General features: G+C 41.5%; 1 protein-coding gene across 1 annotated transcript; it reads right to left on the bottom strand.

The window, feature by feature from the left end:
- Nucleotides 1-5,227: 5,227 nt before the first annotated feature.
- LOC120048325 (complement C3-like) lies at nt 5,228-9,926 on the bottom strand. The gene has a single exon (XM_038994211.1). The coding sequence runs from the start codon at nt 9,873-9,875 to the stop codon at nt 5,268-5,270; it is 4,608 nt and encodes a 1,535-aa protein (XP_038850139.1). The 5' UTR covers nt 9,876-9,926; the 3' UTR covers nt 5,228-5,267.
- Between the last annotated feature and the right edge of the window lie 8,577 nt (nt 9,927-18,503).

The following is an 18,503-nucleotide window of genomic DNA, read 5'->3' as shown; positions in this document are numbered from 1 at the left end:
TGTTACCTATAACCAGGATTGGCATTACAAAACATACATGTATTACTATTATTTTGGAAAAAACAATTATTGTGAATCATCCTGTATTGTCCCTAACATAATTACCCCATAGCAACAGATGTGGAATACACACACACACACACACACACACACACACACACACACACACACACACACACACACACACACACACACACACACACACACACACACACACACACAAGTGGTTGCATAATTTTGTGAGGCCTACAGATGCATAGTACAAGACCTATCGAGAAACATCCACCTGGAAAACTTGCAACCCTAGGTAGACCCCATCTTTGGGTCAGCCTGTGTTTGATAACGGGCCAAACTGAGATACCTATTCCTGTCAGTGACGAGAAGAACCGTAAGCACACACACTGTGTCAACGTCACCTTTTCACCCCTGGCACTAGCAGGGTTTTGTTCAATGTAATAATTAAACAATCCTGGACAGGGACCGTTGGATAGTGATGGGGACAGGGATGGGGTGGGCGGGTGGATTACATGGCAAAGTCTGATGAGTGGAGGTTACTCACCAAGGCTACTATAATTAACTACTGTGCCTTCAGAAAGTATTCATACCCCTTGACTTATTCCACATTTTGTTGTGTTACAAACTGAATTCAAAATGGATTAAATAAATGAAAAATTCTCACCCATCTTAACACAATACCCCATAATGACAAGGTGAAAACATTTTTGCAAATAGATGGGGTGTTAGTAGCCTGAAACCCATTGTTTCACGAAGCATACCCATAAATGTCAGTCTATATTAGTTGGACTCCATGTTTGCCAAAGTTACAGCCTTTAGAAGGCCCGTTTCAGATCAAGAACCAAAAACATGAAGGGCCTATGTTGAGCCTATGTTAGCCACAGTTCTATCTTGAGGTGATCTCTCGTTAACCTCTAAACGTCTAAGCCGTTGGGGGGGCTTTATAGCCCACAGAAACTAATTGAATAACATATTCATAAATGGCAAAAAAGACAGTAAAAAAATGAATCATAAGGAATAAGGTTTTGAAGTGTCTCTATGGAAAGATGAGACTTTCACGAACAAGACGGTGACCTCTGTTTTGCTCTGCGACAAGTACCTCGGGACTCATCTGAAGGTGACCGGTACCAGTTAAAAAAATTAATGGAAGTACAAAGGTGCCTACCCATAAAATGGGATTAAATATGTGTAAAGAAATAAAACCATTTTATTTCCTGAGCTTTCTTATATAGCTCTTAAATTTTAGGACCCCTTTAGATTGAATTTGGCCTTTACTACTATAGCCCATTTCTTAAAATTCTAGGAGATACCTATTTAACCCCTTTTATTGGGCAGGCACAAAACTTCATTTTTTAAACTGGAACTGCAAAACCATTGTGTTCATGAGAGTCTCATCTTTCCATAGAGTGATCATCTTATTTTTATAGGCCAAACTGTTTGGACGCTACAGACATTTTTGTGAGAAGACCGATATTTGGGATGTCTCAGGGTCTGACATGCACTACTGTAGCTCGGCCACCTTTTAACCACAGATGGGTAAGGCCGCCACACGCGGATGTGGTGGATTGAAACGCATTCGATGCAGACATCTCTAGTTTAAACTGACAGATTTTGATTTTGATTTCTTTATTATGCTACTTAGATTGACGCTGGGGTTCATTAATGGACACATTTTTGGGGGGGGAATGCATTATGTAACTTATTATGTGAACAAATCCACATAGAAATATGAGTCATAGATCTGTCATTCTCATTGAAAGCAATTCTAAGAAGCGGTAGATCTGTTATGTGTGCGCTATTTTTATGCTTCCTGTGCTTCAGTTTTGTTTTTAACTTTCGGTTTTGAACAGCAGCTTCAAACAGCTGAAAATACAATATTTTTGGATATGGAAAATATATTTAGATGGTGCAATGACTCTCTGCACTATACTTACTTGTTTTGTGACAAACTCAAAAATTAGGCAAACTATTACAATTTCAGCAACCAGGAAATGGAGGAGCGATTTCTGCATAGTGCATCTTTAAACCATCAATATGTGCTAAGATCAATAACACTGATGTTCTCAATTGCTTCCAAAATGTCCTGCTGCCTTAACCCTCTTGAGTCAATTTCTGTGGCCCTGTGGAAAACTAATTGGCAAACCAAAACAATCCCAATCGAAATGTGTCTTTTTACGCTAGAGATATCTGTGAGGAAAGATGGCCGAGCTACAGTGCAGCGGTATTTGTCAGTCCATGAGACATCCCCCAAAAAAACAAGCCTCACAAGACTCGCCTGAAGGTAGCCCCGTAGCAGTTTAAAAAAAATCTGGATTGACTGACCTTCATGTCCTAAAGTAATTACGGACTGTCGTTTCTCTTTGATTATTTGAACTGTTCTTGCCATAATGTGGACTTGGTCTTTTACCAAACAGGGCTATCTTCTGTATACCAACCCTACCTTGTCACAACACAACTGATTGGCTCAAACTCATTAAGAAGTACAGAAATTCCACAAATTGAACTTTTAACAATGCATACCTGTTAATTGAAATAAATTCTAGGTGAAGCTGGTTGAGAGAATGCCAAGAGTGTGCAAAGTTGTCATCGAGGCAAAGGGTGGCTAATATGGAACCTCAAATCTAAAATACATTTAGATTTGTTTAACACTTTTTGGCTTACTACATGATTCCATATATGTTATTTAATAGTTTTGATGTTTCACTATTATTCTATAATGTAGAAAATAGTAAAAATAAAGAAAAACCCTTGAATTGGTAGGTGTGTCCAAACTTTTGACTGGTACTGTATGTTATTTTACTCAAGCTATGACGTTGAAACAGTGACATTGATTCAAACATACCATTTTCCTATTTAAAACAATTTGTTTAGTTTTGATTAGAATTTGATTAGAATTATTTGTTCTCTTTTTAGACCTCATCAGTAATGAATTTAATCTTGCCTATTGACAATGGTTGGCATGTCCATGCTCAGCCATAATGCAGTTTACAGTAGGCCTAGCCCCTATATCAGTGATAATGAGATTGAGGCCATGCAATTACTTAGAACAATGTGCAAACTGGTTCTAGTTAGCCTATTTGGCAAAGATAGGATAGGTCTATAGTTTGTTATTTCGTTTATGTACGCCATTTAACAAACTATAACGGACTAACATTGGAATTGGAGTTGATTCCATGGCAATACATAAAAAACTGTAAATACACAACCTAAAGCAACCACACATTTCGCCATGGAGCATGTTCTGATTGGCCAGTGAGGGTCCAAGCCTCGACACACCGACAACTTGTTAATTCATCAAAACCCAGCCCTTCCGTGCCAACTCCAGCAGGTGAGCCAATAATTATGATAGGGAAAATAGCAAAAATATTTTTGACACAACCCTGAACCTGTAGCAATATTACCTGCGCTTAGATTTACCATTGCGTTAGGTTTGTTAAAATAATAAAGAGTATTACAATGTGTTATCTGTCCATTCTCTCGGCATTGTGACCAGATTTCCTGGTCCTTCCATGTGCAGGTAGCCTAGTGGTTAGAGTGTTGGACTTGTAACTGAAAGGTTTCAAAATCGAATCCCGAGCTGACAAGGTAAAAAAATCTGTTCTTCTGCCCCTGAACAAGGCAGACTGTTTCTAGGCCATCACTGAAAATAAGAATTTGTTCTGAACTGAGTTGCCTAGTTAAATAAATACAAATAAAGAGTTATTGTTTCAAAATAATGTCATGCTTAGCCAATCATTTTACTTTTGCTACAGTATATTGATGAGTTAAATTGTTTTACCAACCAGATCTGTACACTTGTAAGATGTCCAGATACAATGCAGTGTAGGCCGTAATTGTAAATAAGTATTTGTTCTTCATAACTGACTTGCCTAGTTAAATAAAGGTAAAAAAAATAATACAAAAAATTCAATGCATGCCTGACTACCTCTGGATGTGGTCAGAAAGATCTGATTACAATTAGTTCATAATGTGTATTTTGGATTGTCTACACCTGTAAAAACAATGTGGACACAATCAGAATGTTGACAAGATCACGACAAAGGACACATGTTAGCACCAGGCTTTGTCATCTGGGTTCAGGAAGAGAGTGAGGATGTTGGGCTATGGTTAATGTGGGGTGATTATTGGTATTTTTGTCTTTAATCTTCACTGATTGAGACTGAAATGTCCTTCAAACACTCAGAGCCCTTTAGCTGTGTCATCCCCAAGGCTTACATGAAAGGTTACGCATCAGTGTGTGTGTGTGTGTGTGTGTGTGTGATCCCACTACAACTGTTGTCTGCTAAAATACATACTGCATATCTCCCATGATGACATGTCTGTAAAACAAAAGCTCAATGACGGAGACACACTTCCTCCTGGTAAAGGTCAGTGTCCTTTGTCTGCACCTCTAATGTCAAAACCTTGCTCATAATATATTAACCCCTGATTATAAATAATCTTGTTTCTATAAACAAGTTTCCACATCGGTAAAAGCAGTGATGAAAGTGTCTATTACCCTGACTGATTTGTATACAGTACATCTTATTTGCTTCGTGCCATATGGGGCAGGAGAAATGTTTGTTAATCCTGATCGCATTTGGTAAAAACAATGATGAAGTGCCTAAAGATATATAGTACTCTGACTGACTTGCCATATGGACCAGAATGAGATATTTGGACATTTTGGTGCTCAAATAGTGAACAGAAACAGTTACCATCCCACTCAACCTTAAACTTAAATGTCTCTTTTTGGTGTTTAAAATAAACAATTAAATCCCCATAATGACTGGTGATATGCACACAAAGGAAAGAGACAATATGTTTTTTAATGCTTTATTTCATGCTTATTACAGCAGGCAGGGTCATTTTAGCGCAAAAGTAATCAATGACAATGACAACTGAAAATGGCACACTTAAATGTATGTGTGCCATTTGCAGTCGTCATCATCATATGTTAACTTTAAAGATTTTTTTGATGTTGATATACACGGTGTACATCATTTACTGGTCAATTTCTAACAATATATATTCCAAGAGGGCAAACTCATCTCCATACACTCTATAGGTTACAATGTGTTATGACAGGGCATGCAACCTGGATTGCAATGTTACAAAAATTTAAATTTAACAAAGCAAGAAGAGAAACTAAACAGGGCAGCCGAAGGTTGTGATCTGGTTGATGAACTCATCAATGCCCAGACAGACTTCTCTGTAGTTTCTGGATGTGCACTCTTGTTGTGAGGGCCAGTACTCTATCCATGTCTGTTCTCCTAGGACAGCACCGTAGTGTTGCGGTTGACATCTGGCTCATCTTTCTTCTGCATACTGCAGCTCTCTTCCGCACACGTGCACACGTCTCCAAGAGACAGTCTGCTCAGAGTACCACCCTCCCTCTGTGGGTGGTAGAACTTCTCACAGGGCTTCTGGTTGTAGTATTCATATACAGAGACGGCAGCTGGCTGTAGAACTCCCACTTCCTGTACTCTGTGGATCTTAAAGGAAATTCTGTATTCTAACTCACGAGACACCTTGTTCAGATATAGGATGAGAGATCCTCTTTCAGATAGAACTTTGTCCATCTCAAACTTCTCTATGTAGCGCTCCCTACCCGTGGACAACCTTTTCAGATCGTCTGTGTCTACAATGAAGCCGGTCAGCAAGCCGATGTCCAGAATAGACATGGTCGCATCTCTCTCTGAGTTACGATACAACACCTCAATAGTGAGCATAAATGACTCCTTGGCGTCCTCGTGGCTTGTTTTGTCCATTTTAGTGAGGGTGACAGAGAGGTCAAAGCTTTCACAGTCACTGTCCTTTTCCTCTGGCAGGACATAGTACAGTGTCACCACCGACAAGGTCGCCTCACCATTTCCTGAGGCTGTTACAGTCAAGTCCTTGTCTATGGACTTGACCTTGTCTGTACGAGTGTGGAACTGGTTCTTGTTGTTGATGTACCACCTGGTGACTGATGCCCTGCCTGCCACCTCTAGGTTGATGTGCAAGTCAAAGTCTTTCAGGTCCTTCACGTGGCTCCAATATTCAGCCACAGCCTGGAACACCATGATGATGGACTGTGTGGATCTGTATCCCTCTCGCACCGTCTTCTGCTTTTTGAGCCAACTGACTATGGGACCGGCCTCTTCGAAGGCCTTCACCTTGACCAGGGCAAGCAGGGCGTACGACGTGGCCTCCAGCGTGTACTGGTAACCCCCAGGGACTGGCCAGTGGTCCAGCTGTGGAGAGGCGAACTTCAGTAGAATGTCCTTGTTGAGTTTCGCCGCATTGGCCAGAGCATAGGAGGTCATAGCTACAGCATAGGAGTTCGTCAGGTGGGGCAGACGGTGCTCGAGGTACGCTACTGCCTTAGCCATACTGCCTGGTAGGCTGTTGACAGACTGCTCACACAGTGATCTTGCTTCCTGCACGGCAATAAGAACAAAAGCTGTCATGGAGGCGTCATTGTCCAATCCCCTCACGTTACCCGTCATCTCTGCGTAAAGGACAGGAGCAAACTCATTGAAGATTCCATCTGGCTGTTGTGTGTTCAGGATCAGCCACTTGACAGCAGAACAGAGCACGTTTTCCTGAACACTGATCAATGTACTGGACATGGCAAACACCTTCACCACGTATGCTGTCAGCCAGGTGCTGCTCTGTCTGTGGACCCAGGCAGCATAGGAGCCATCTTCTTTACGGTAGGCCAGCTCACGTTGGTAACCAATGTTGATGTACTTGATGGCTGTGTTCCGTCTGTCCAGGCCAATATCCTCCCACTTTTTGGTAGTGTCTAGGTAGTGTGTAGCAATGACAGGCAGGGTCATGTAGATCATGTTCTGTTCCCCACACCCACCTGGCTGAACTATCAGACTGCCCAGAGAGTCTCCACTGATGGCCTGCTCCTCCAGCACACTGGTCTGCACTCCACCTGTCACACTGATCAGTGTGTCAGCATCAGAGTTTGGCACCTGGTTTCGGGGGACTCCCCTGATTATGTGTGACGTCTGCTTACCACCATGTTTAGCCGGATTCAGGAGTACGTTGGTTTCCTTCTTGACCAGCACTCCCTCAGCCACAACGCGCAGATCCCTCTTCACCTCGTCATTGCTGTCAGAGTTTTTCACAGATGCCTTGACCTCAATGGAGTACATTCCCTGCTTCATAGGGATGATGACATAGGAGACAACCCGGGTGGACATGGCATCCATGTTCACTTCTTGCCTGTACTTACCCTTCTTGCTTGCCGAGCTGCACACCTCGTCATTCTCCATCAGCTCCACACACACAGTGATGGGGTCTTCGCTGTAGTTGTGGAGGATTGCTTTGACCTCCAGCTGTTCGTTGCGGACGGCTCTGTAGGGCAGCTTGAGGTCGATGAAGAACTCCTTTAGAACTATCATCTCAAATGGATCTGCCACACAGATACCATGAGTTTTAGACAGGCTGATGGCTGTTATTTGCCAGCTGGTGATGGAATCCTTTAGGATGATGTTCCTTATTACAGATGTGGACTCGCAGTGCTTGTCTTGGGCAGGGCATTCAGGAAGATTGGTGTCCTCCCACATCCAGCTCTCAGGGATCTGACGACGAGACACAATGTCTTCAGACTGCATGTACGCATCATCATCATCCTCCTCACTGCGTGAGAGCAGCAGTGCATCCTGTTTGGATTCTATCTTCTTGGAGGCCATCTCAGTGCAGCAGACAAGGAAGGCTTGGACGCAGACGTCCCCATCTGTGATGTACTGGGCCCGTCTGTCACAGGTATATCCCATGGTGTTGTCCCTCATCCCGTCCACACAACACACCTTGGCCAGACCATTGTACTTACTCGCCATACTAGTGATGCCGTCACTGATGGTCACTGCTCGTCTCCGCCTTGAACTAACAGGACAGCTGGGGTCTGTTCTGATCCCAGTCCCTTTAGCAGTGTTGGTCTCAAAAACCAGACCAGCATCGTAGAACACCCCCATATTATCTGCTCCCCCTCCAGCTGTACAGCCTGTATCATGCTTCTCTATGGTGTTCCAGATCTTGGCCTGTGTGAGACGGTGTTTGCTGTTGAGAACGTAGACTCCCTTGTCTACAGCCACCAGTCCTACTTTAGCTCCCGGATCTCCAGTGATGGTTAGACTGAACTCCTTACCAGGCTCATAGGATGGCTTGGGCCTGGTCGATGTCACTTTCAGTGAGCCCATGCAGGAGACCTTGATGTCAACCCAGACAGAGTCTGCCACCAGGTCAGCTGCTCCCACATGGTAGTACGCTACGATGCGGAACGACGGAAGCATCTCCTTGGAGACAGGCACTGACAGTGTCACCAGTGTGTTGCCCTGTCTTTTGAATCGGCCCACTTTCACCAGCTGACCTCTACTCAGGAACATGTATGTAAGGTCATGGACTTGTATGGGGGTGGGTCCCAGGTTCAGATTGATCTTAATGGGGTCTCCAATCTTCAACTCATTAGAACAAACATCAACATGGAGAAAGTTCCCGGTGGAAGTTCTGTAGGGGAGAGCCTTCATGGTGGCCTCCGCCTGTCTGTTGTGGAGGATCGCTGGGTCCTTGGTCTTCACAGTGATTGCCAGCTCTCTGGCTGATGCCACAGTGTTAAGTGATATTTTAGCAAAACCGTTGGTCCCGGTCACCCCTTTAGCATTATCTGGAGTCACCTCAATCTCCACTCCACTTGCTGGAGAGTTGTCGGGATTCGTAATGTAAACAGAGACGTCGAAGGGCATGCCAGGTTTGAAGTATTTGGGCGTTCTCTTGAAGAGGATGGTGTATGGCGAAGTGACAATCTGGATCCCTCTCTTCTCTGCCTCTACCATTTCACCCCCACCCTCTGTTAACACGCTGACTGATACGAAGATGGACTGTTTGACCAGATCATGGATGTTGTGGAAAGTCTGTGTGATGTGTTCATTTTTCAGACAAGCCACTCCTTTACCTTCTTTGATCTCTACTCTCTGCAGAGAGGCAGGGAAGATATTTTTCTTGTTATCTGTTGTGATGACACCAAACACCACATAGCCTGTCCCTGTCACTTCCTTACCGTATAGATACCTGGCAGTGATGTCAACAGTCAGGTCTTTGTCGTCAACGTAGAAGAAGGCTTTAGCTGGGGTCAGACTAACCTCGAAGCTGGGCAGAACATACTCCTTGACCTCAAAGTCAGATGAGAAGGTATTTTGAGGAGTGCTCCGGAACCTCGTGACTATATGCCATGTCCCGAAACTAACGTCAGGGAGGATGTACTGTCCAGATTTGACTCCCTTGTCTGGGTTGACGATCTGCCTGAAGATGGTGATGTTTTCAGGAGTCATGATCTCCACAATGACTGCGATATCTTTGTTCTTGGTGACCTCCTTGTCCTCAAATATCTCCCTGGTCAGAGGCTCCAGGCCAGGAGTCATAGAGAACACTCTGTAGTAGACGGTGCTGGCCGGAGTGTAAATGGTCTTGTCAGTCTGGATGAAGATGTATCCATACTGGAAGGAGACCAGGACAACCTTCTCCAGGAGGCGGTCAGGGAACTGGGCCTGGAGGACCACATACTGCTTCTGCTTGGGGTCATCCACAAAAAAGTGCTCCCCCTCTGGGATGACGAGTTGTGTCATAGCCTGGAAGTTGTTCGCTTGATCCAGAACCACTGATTTAGAGACTAGCTCTTTGCTCTGCGTAGGGTGGTTCTTCACCATGATCTTAACATTCAGGGGACCTCCTGCATGGTCCTGAGATTCCACAAAGATGTTCTCATTACTGCCCACACGCAGCAGGTTAGGAGCTGACAACACTTGTAGTGCAGCTCCATCAGATAAGGTAGGTAAGGAGAGGGCTACAGCCAGAGCGGCCAGACACAGCAACTTGCCGACCCACATCTCCACCGCTGATTCTGGGTCTGTAATAGTGCCTTCCCTCTCCAGCCCTGGCTTTTATCCTGTCTAGGGTTTGCTCCTTCTGTGGGAGGAGTTTCAGGGGTGAATCCACTGTGGGGTGCGTTACTTCCCAGCAGTAGAGTTGGGTAACCAGCGGGCTTGATAAGAGTAGTTGGAAAGTCCACTGTTAAGCAAAACAAACAGCTCAAAATCTACCAGAGAGATATACAGGTTGGAAATGTACTGGACCTGTGGAACTTCTGTGATTTATATTTAACCACTGAAACAAACAACTTAATAATACAAAATGGCAAAAAAAAGTTATATTATTTATCAGTAAATGGACATGGATGTGCTATTATCAAAGCCGAAGCTAACTAACTCCATTAGTTCAGATCTGGTTTCAAGACAAGTCACCTGGTCATGCATGATACAGTCACTGTCAAAACAACAGAAACACCCTAAATGCCAAGGAGAGCTCTGTGCATCTCATAATGAATCAGCACACACACACACACACACACACACACACACACACACACACACACACACACACACACACACACACACACACACACACACACACACACACACACACACACACACACACACACACACACACACACTCAGTCAGTTCTATAATGATGTATTTCTCAAATAATCTTGTTACCATGGCTTTGCTATGAAAGTGCTTGCAATCAACTAACGTTGAACACCTGGCTGAAACAATCCGAAACAATGTACCTATTTACTGAACACCAACTGCCATGTTTTCTTCATTATCTGCACAGTCAAGTGGTTGCATAATTTTTTTTAAGGCCTACAGATGCATAGCACAAGACCTATTGAGAAACCTCCACCTGGAAAACTTACATGGCAAAGTCTGATGAGTGGAGGTTACTCACCAAGGCTACTATAATTAACTACTGTTCCTTCAGAAAGTATTCATACCCCTTGACTTATTCCACATTTTGTTGCATTACAAACTGAATTCAAAATGGATTAAAAAAATAAAAATTGTCACCCATGTGACCACAATACCCCATAATGACAAGGTGAAAACATTTTTGCAAATAGATGGGGTGTTAGTAGCCTGAAACCCATTGTTGAGTTGAGTTTATTTTATTTTTACAGGGTCATTGCACTTTAATCAACGTTTCAGTAAAAGTGCTGGATTTAGCCAGCCAGCTAATTTTCATTCGCAGTCCCTTTGCAGGTTATTATTTCACGAAGCATACCCATTTAAAATTCAGTCCATATTAGTTGGACTCCATGTTTGCCAAAGTTACAGCCTTTAGAAGGCCCGTTTCAAATCAAGAACCAAAAACATGAAGGGCCTATGTTGAGCCTATGTTAGCCACAGTTCTATCTTGAGGTGATCTCACGCTAACCTCTAAAAGTCCAAGCCGTTGGGGAGGGGGGCTTGACTACTATAGCCCATATAATCTAATTGAATAACACAATACTACTATAGCCCATTTCTTAAAATTCTAGGGATACATATTTATCCACTTTTATTGGATAGGCACAAAACCATCATGTTCATGAGAGTCTCATCTTTCCATAGAGTGATGATATTAGTTTGTAGGCCAAACTGTTTGGATGCTACAGACATTTTTGTGAGAAGACCGATTTTTGGGATGTCTCAGGGTCTGACAAACACCACTGTATTTCAGTCCATGAGACATCCCAAAAAACAGTATTCTCACAAACACTAATATTACACCTCTATGGATAGGTGAGTCAATCACGAACACGTCCACAAGCCTTACAAGACTCGCCTGAAGGCAGACCGGTACAAGTTTAAAAAATGAAAGGAAGTACAATGCATTCAGAAAGTATTCAGACCCCTGGGCTTTTTCCATATTTTGTTTAGTTACAGCCTTATTCTAAAACGGATTTAAACTTTTTTTTCCCTCATCAAAAATCAAATTAACTCCGTAATTTGTTGAAGCACTTTTAGTAGCGATTACAGCCTCAAGTCTTTTTGGGTATGACACTACAAGCTTGGTACACCTATATTTGGGGAGTTTCTCCCATTCTTCTCTACAGATCCTCTCAAGCTCTGTCGGGTTGGATGGGGGCGTCGCTGCACAGATCTCTCAAGAGATGTTTGATCGGGTTCAAGTTCGGGCTCTGGCTGGGCCACTCAAGAACATTCAGAAACTTGTCCCGAAGCCACTCATGCGTTGTCTTGGCTGTGTGTTTAGGGTCGTTGTCCTGTTGGAAGGTGAATCTTCACCCCAGTCTAAGGTCCTGAGTGCTCTGGAGCAGGTTTTCACCAAGGATCTCTCTGTACTTTGCTCCGTTCATCTTTCCTTCAATCCTGACTAGTCTCCCAGTCCCTGCCGCTGAAAAAACATCCCCACTGCATGATGCTTCCACCACTATGCTTCACCGTAGGAATGGTGCAAGGTTTCGTCCAGACGTCACGCTTGGCTTTCAGGCTAAAGAGTGCAATCTTGATTCGATCAGACCATAGCATCTTGTTTCTCATGGTCTGAGAGTCTTTTAGTCCCATCCTTTCTCTACTCTCAACCCCTCCCATCTATCTCTGAAGAACATCCAGTTTCTATTTGCCATATATTTTTCAGCTATGCTGTTTCACAATTGTTTTGAGCCTATATACATTTTATGGACACAGTATATTTTACATTAGTTATCTTGTAATTGTTAGTCACACCCATCAGTTTCACTCAAACCCCCCATCTATCTCTGAACACCATGCATTTTTGTGTTTTATATGCCATATATTTTTCAACTGTGCTGTGATGTTTCACAAAAGTTATATTCTGCTAATTTTGCATTATTAATAGGAAAAAAATGTTGGTCGCATTTCTATGTTGAAGATTAAAAAATAATTTGGTGCATTTTCCCTCATATTCTATCCAGTTCGCTTTATTTTTCATAATATATAACAATTGATCTTTCTTGAGTATGTTCCTCCATTTCTTTTTGTTTTTCCTCTAACGTATTATGTGCCTCTGTGGTACAGTTTGTATTGCTATCTATCTGTACTGTTAGTCCATCTATTCCTTTGTAATTCTGAATTATTTTGACCTAAATTGCTTTTGTTTAAAAGATGAGTATTGAATTTCATGGCCTCTAAAGGCACATTGAAAAATGTCCCATACAATAAGGGGATCTGCTATACCTACAGTTCGTTATGTCGGAAAACGTCAGTTATAAAATATTCTGTCCTGGTTAAAATCAAGTTGTCATCCAATTTGTTTTTACAACATCCTTGCCCACGTGGACATTCTGTAAGAGTAATGTATATGCCAATTATTTGATTGTCCGATGACCGCACTCTGTCCACTATTGACACTTTTTAAACTTTTGGTGCCATCGAGAATGACATAAGAAAGTAGTCAATACGACAAGCTATATTGAGCCTCCCCCATGTATATCTCAGTAGGTCAGGATATTTAAGCCTCCTTATATCAAATAGTTCCAATATATCAATGATATTCGTGATTTTCTTAAGTGCATAAGGGTGATAGTTTATAGTGTGATTTTCTTTACGGTCCATTGAGGTAATTAAAACCGTATTATAATCTCCCGCCGTAATAATAGAATATTGTATTGCTTGTAGGCTTGATAAATGATTATATATATTTCCAATGAAGCGTTGATCATTATGATTTGGAACGTATAGATTAATGAGCCAAATCTGTTAATGGTTCAATAATATATTTAAAAGAATCCATCTACCTTGCGGCTCTGTTTGAACAATTGGCACATTTGAACAAAATTATTGTTAATTAATATCTTCACCCTTTTTGAGTTTGTTGTGTAACAAAACTGCACATTTTAGAGAAGCCTTTTATTGTCCCCAGCACTGTAACGGCTTTCTTCTGTGGACGAAGGAGAGGACCAAAGCGCAGCGTGGTTAGTGTTCATCATGTTTAATAAAGACAATAAACGTGAACACTACAAAATGCAAAACAACAAATGTGAAAAAAACGAAACAGTTCTGTCTGGTGCAGACACACGAAGACAGAAGACAACCACCCACAAAACCCAACACAAAACAGGCTACCTAAATATCGTTCCCAATCAGAGACAATGACTAACACCTGCCTCTGATTGAGAACCATATCAGGCCAAACTTAGAAACGGGAAAACTAGACACACAACATAGAATGCCCACTCAGCTCACGTCCTGACCAACACTAAGAAAACACAAAATAACTATGGTCAGAACGTGACAAGCACAAGGTGCGCCTGTGTAATGATCATGCTGTTTAAGCGTGTGTAACATTTCTGGGATCTTTTATTTCAGCTCATGACACATGGGACCAACACTTTACATGTTTGCGTATATATATTTTTTCAGTATATAATAAAAAATCTTGCATATCTTAATGCATTTCCACAATTAATGGATAATATGTGTAAAAATGTAGGCAGTTCATACGAAGGATTGTTACCTATAACCAGGATTGGCATTACAAAACATACATGTATTACTATTATTTTGGAAAAAACAATTATTGTGATGCATCCTGTTTTGTCCCTAACATAATTACCCCATAGCAACAGATGTGGAATACACACACACACACACGCATACGCACACGCACCCGCACGCACCCGCACGCACACACACACACACACACACACACTCACACACACACACACACACACACACACACACACACACACACACACACACACACACACACACACACACACACACACACACACACACACACACACACACACACACACACACACACACACACACACACACACACACAAACATACTTTTGTAAGGCCTACAGATGCATAGCACAAGACCTATCGAGAAACGTCCACCTGGAAAACTTGCAACCCTAGGTAGACCCCATCTTTGGGTCAGCCTGTGTTTGATAACGGGCCAAACTGCGATACCTATTCCTGTCAGTGACGAGAAGAACCGTAACCACACACACTGTGTTAACGTCACCTTTTCACCCCTGACACTAGCAGGGTTTTGTTCAATGTAATAATTAAACAATCCTGGACAGGGACCATTGGATAGTGATGTGGACAGGGATGGGGTGGGTTGGTGGATTACATGGCAAAGTCTGATGAGTGGGGGTTACTCACCAAGGCTACTATAATTAACTACTGTGCCTTCAGAAAGTATTCATACCCCTTGACTTATTCCACATTTTGTTGCATTACAAACTGAATTCAAAATGGATTAAATAAATGAAAAATTCTCACCCATCTTAACACAATACCCCATAATGACAAGGTGAAAACATTTTTGCAAATAGATGGGGTGTTAGTAGCCTGAAACCCATTGTTTCACGAAGCATACCCATAAATGTCAGTCTATATTAGTTGGACTCCATGTTTGCCAAAGTTACAGCCTTTAGAAGGCCCGTTTCAGATCAAGAACCAAAAACATGAAGGGCCTATGTTGAGCCTATGTTAGCCACAGTTCTATCTTGAGGTGATCTCTCGTTAACCTCTAAACGTCTAAGCCGTTGGGGGGGCTTTATAGCCCACAGAAACTAATTGAATAACATATTCATAAATGGCAAAAAAGACAGTAAAAAAATGAATCATAAGGAATAAGGTTTTGAAGAGTCTGTCTCTATGGAAAGATGAGACTTTCACGAACAAGACGGTGACCTCTGTTTTGCTCTGCGACAAGTACCTCGGGACTCATCTGAAGGTGACCGGTACCAGTTAAAAAAATTAATGGAAGTACAAAGGTGCCTACCCATAAAATGGGATTAAATATGTGTAAAGAAATAAAACCATTTTATTTCCTGAGCTTTCTTATATAGCTCTTAAATTTTAGGACCCCTTTAGATTGAATTTGGCCTATACTACTATAGCCCATTTCTTAAAATTCTAGGAGATACCTATTTAACCCCTTTTATTGGGCAGGCACAAAACTTCATTTTTTAAACTGGAACTGCAAAACCATTGTGTTCATGAGAGTCTCATCTTTCCATAGAATGTTCATATTAGTTTTGTAGGCCAAACTGTTTGGCCTACAGACATTTTTGTGAGAAGAACGATATTTGGAATGTCTCAGGGTCTGACATACACCACTGTAGCTCGGCCACCTTTTACCACAGATGGGTAAGGCCGCCACACGCGGATGTGGTGGATTGAAACGCATTCGATGCAGACATCTCTAGTTTAAACTGACAGATTTTGATTTTGATTTCTTTATTATGCTACTTAGATTGACGCAGGGGTTCATTAATAGACACATTTTTTGGGGGGAATGCATTATGTAACTTATTATGTGAACAAATCCACATAGAAATATGAGTCATAGATCTGTCATTCTCATTCTCAAAGCAATTCTAAGAAGCGGTAGATCTGTTATGTGTGCGCTATTTTTATGCTTCCTGTGCTTCAGTTTTGTTTTTAACTTTCGGTTTTGAACAGCAGCTTCAAACAGCTGAAAATACAATATTTTTGGATATGGAAAATATATTTAGATGGTGCAATGACTCTCTGCACTATACTTACTTGTTTTGTGACAAACTCAAAAATTAGGCAAACTATTACAATTTCAGCAACCAGGAAATGGAGGAGCGATTTCTGCATAGTGCATCTTTAAACCATCAATATGTGCTAAGATCAATAACACTGATGTTCTCAATTGCTTCCAAAATGTCCTGCTGCCTTAACCCTCTTGAGTCAATTTCTGTGGCCCTGTGGAAAACTAATTGGCAAACCAAAACAATCCCAATCGAAATGTGTCTTTTTACGCTAGAGATATCTGTGGTGAAAGGTGGCCGAGCTACAGTGCAGCGGTATTTGTCAGTCCATGAGACATCCCAAAAAAAACAAGCCTCACAAGACTCGCCTGAAGGCAGCCCCGTAGCAGTTTAAAAAAAAATCTGGATTGACTGACCTTCATGTCCTAAAGTAATTACGGACTGTCGTTTCTCTTTGATTATTTGAACTGTTCTTGCCATAATGTGGACTTGGTCTTTTACCAAACAGGGCAATCTTCTGTATACCAACCCTACCTTGTCACAACACAACTGATTGGCTCAAACTCATTAAGAAGTACAGAAATTCCACAAATTGAACTTTTAACAATGCATACCTGTTAATTGAAATAAATTCTAGGTGAAGCTGGTTGAGAGAATGCCAAGAGTGTGCAAAGTTGTCATCGAGGCAAAGGGTGGCTAATATGGAACCTCAAATCTAAAATACATTTAGATTTGTTTAACACTTTTTGGCTTACTACATGATTCCATATATGTTATTTAATAGTTTTGATGTTTCACTATTATTCTATAATGTAGAAAATAGTAAAAATAAAGAAAAACCCTTGAATTGGTAGGTGTGTCCAAACTTTTGACTGGTACTGTATGTTATTTTACTCAAGCTATGACGTTGAAACAGTGACATTGATTCAAACATACCATTTTCCTATTTAAAACAATTTGTTTAGTTTTGATTAGAATTTGATTAGAATTATTTGTTCTCTTTTTAGACCTCATCAGTAATGAATTTAATCTTGCCTATTGACAATGGTTGGCATGTCCATGCTCAGCCATAATGCAGTTTACAGTAGGCCTAGCCCCTATATCAGTGATAATGAGATTGAGGCCATGCAATTACTTAGAACAATGTGCAAACTGGTTCTAGTTAGCCTATTTGGCAAAGATAGGATAGGTTTATAGTTTGTTATTTCGTTTATGTAAGCCATTTAACAAACTATAACGGACTAACATTGGAATTGGAGTTGATTCCATGGCAATACATAAAAAACTGTAAATACACAACCTAAAGCAACCACACATTTCGCCATGGAGCATGTTCTGATTGGCCAGTGAGGGTCCAAGCCTCGACACACCGACAACTTGTTAATTCATCAAAACCCAGCCCTTCCGTGCCAACTCCAGCAGGTGAGCCAATAATTATGATAGGGAAAATAGCAAAAATATTTTTGACACAACCCTGAACCTGTAGCAATATTACCTGCACTTAGATTTACCATTGCGTTAGGTTTGTTAAAATAATAAAGAGTATTACAATGTGTTATCTGTCCATTCTCTCGGCATTGTGACCAGATTTCCTGGTCCTTCCATGTGCAGGTAGCCTAGTGGTTAGAGTGTTGGACTTATAACTGAAAGGCTGGAAGATTGAATCCCTGAGCTGACAAGGTCAAAAAATCTGTTCTTCTGCCCCTGAACAAGGCAGACTGTTCCTAGGCCATCACTGAAAATAAGAATTTGTTCTGAACTGAGTTGCCTAGTTAAATAAATACAAATAAAGAGTTATTGTTTCAAAATAATGTCATGCTTAGCCAATCATTTTACTTTTGCTACAGTATATTGATGAGTTAAATTGTTTTACCAACCAGATCTGTACACTTGTAAGATGTCCAGATACAATGGAGTGTAGGCCGTCATTGTAAATAAGTATTTGTTCTTCATAACTGACTTGCCTAGTTAAATAAAGGTAAAAAAAATAATACAAAAAATTCAATGCATGCCTGACTACCTCTGGATGTGGTCAGAAAGATCTGATTACAATTAGTTCACAATGTGTATTTTGGATTGTCTACACCTGTCAAAAAATGTGGACACAATCAGAATGTTGACAAGATCACGACAAAGGACGCATGTTAGCACCAGGCTTTGTCATCTGGGTTCA

The sequence above is a fragment of the Salvelinus namaycush genome, chromosome 5 (assembly GCF_016432855.1).
Source record: "Salvelinus namaycush isolate Seneca chromosome 5, SaNama_1.0, whole genome shotgun sequence".
Taxonomy (NCBI): domain Eukaryota; kingdom Metazoa; phylum Chordata; class Actinopteri; order Salmoniformes; family Salmonidae; genus Salvelinus; species Salvelinus namaycush.
This window is presented reverse-complemented; position numbering and strand designations above follow the sequence as displayed.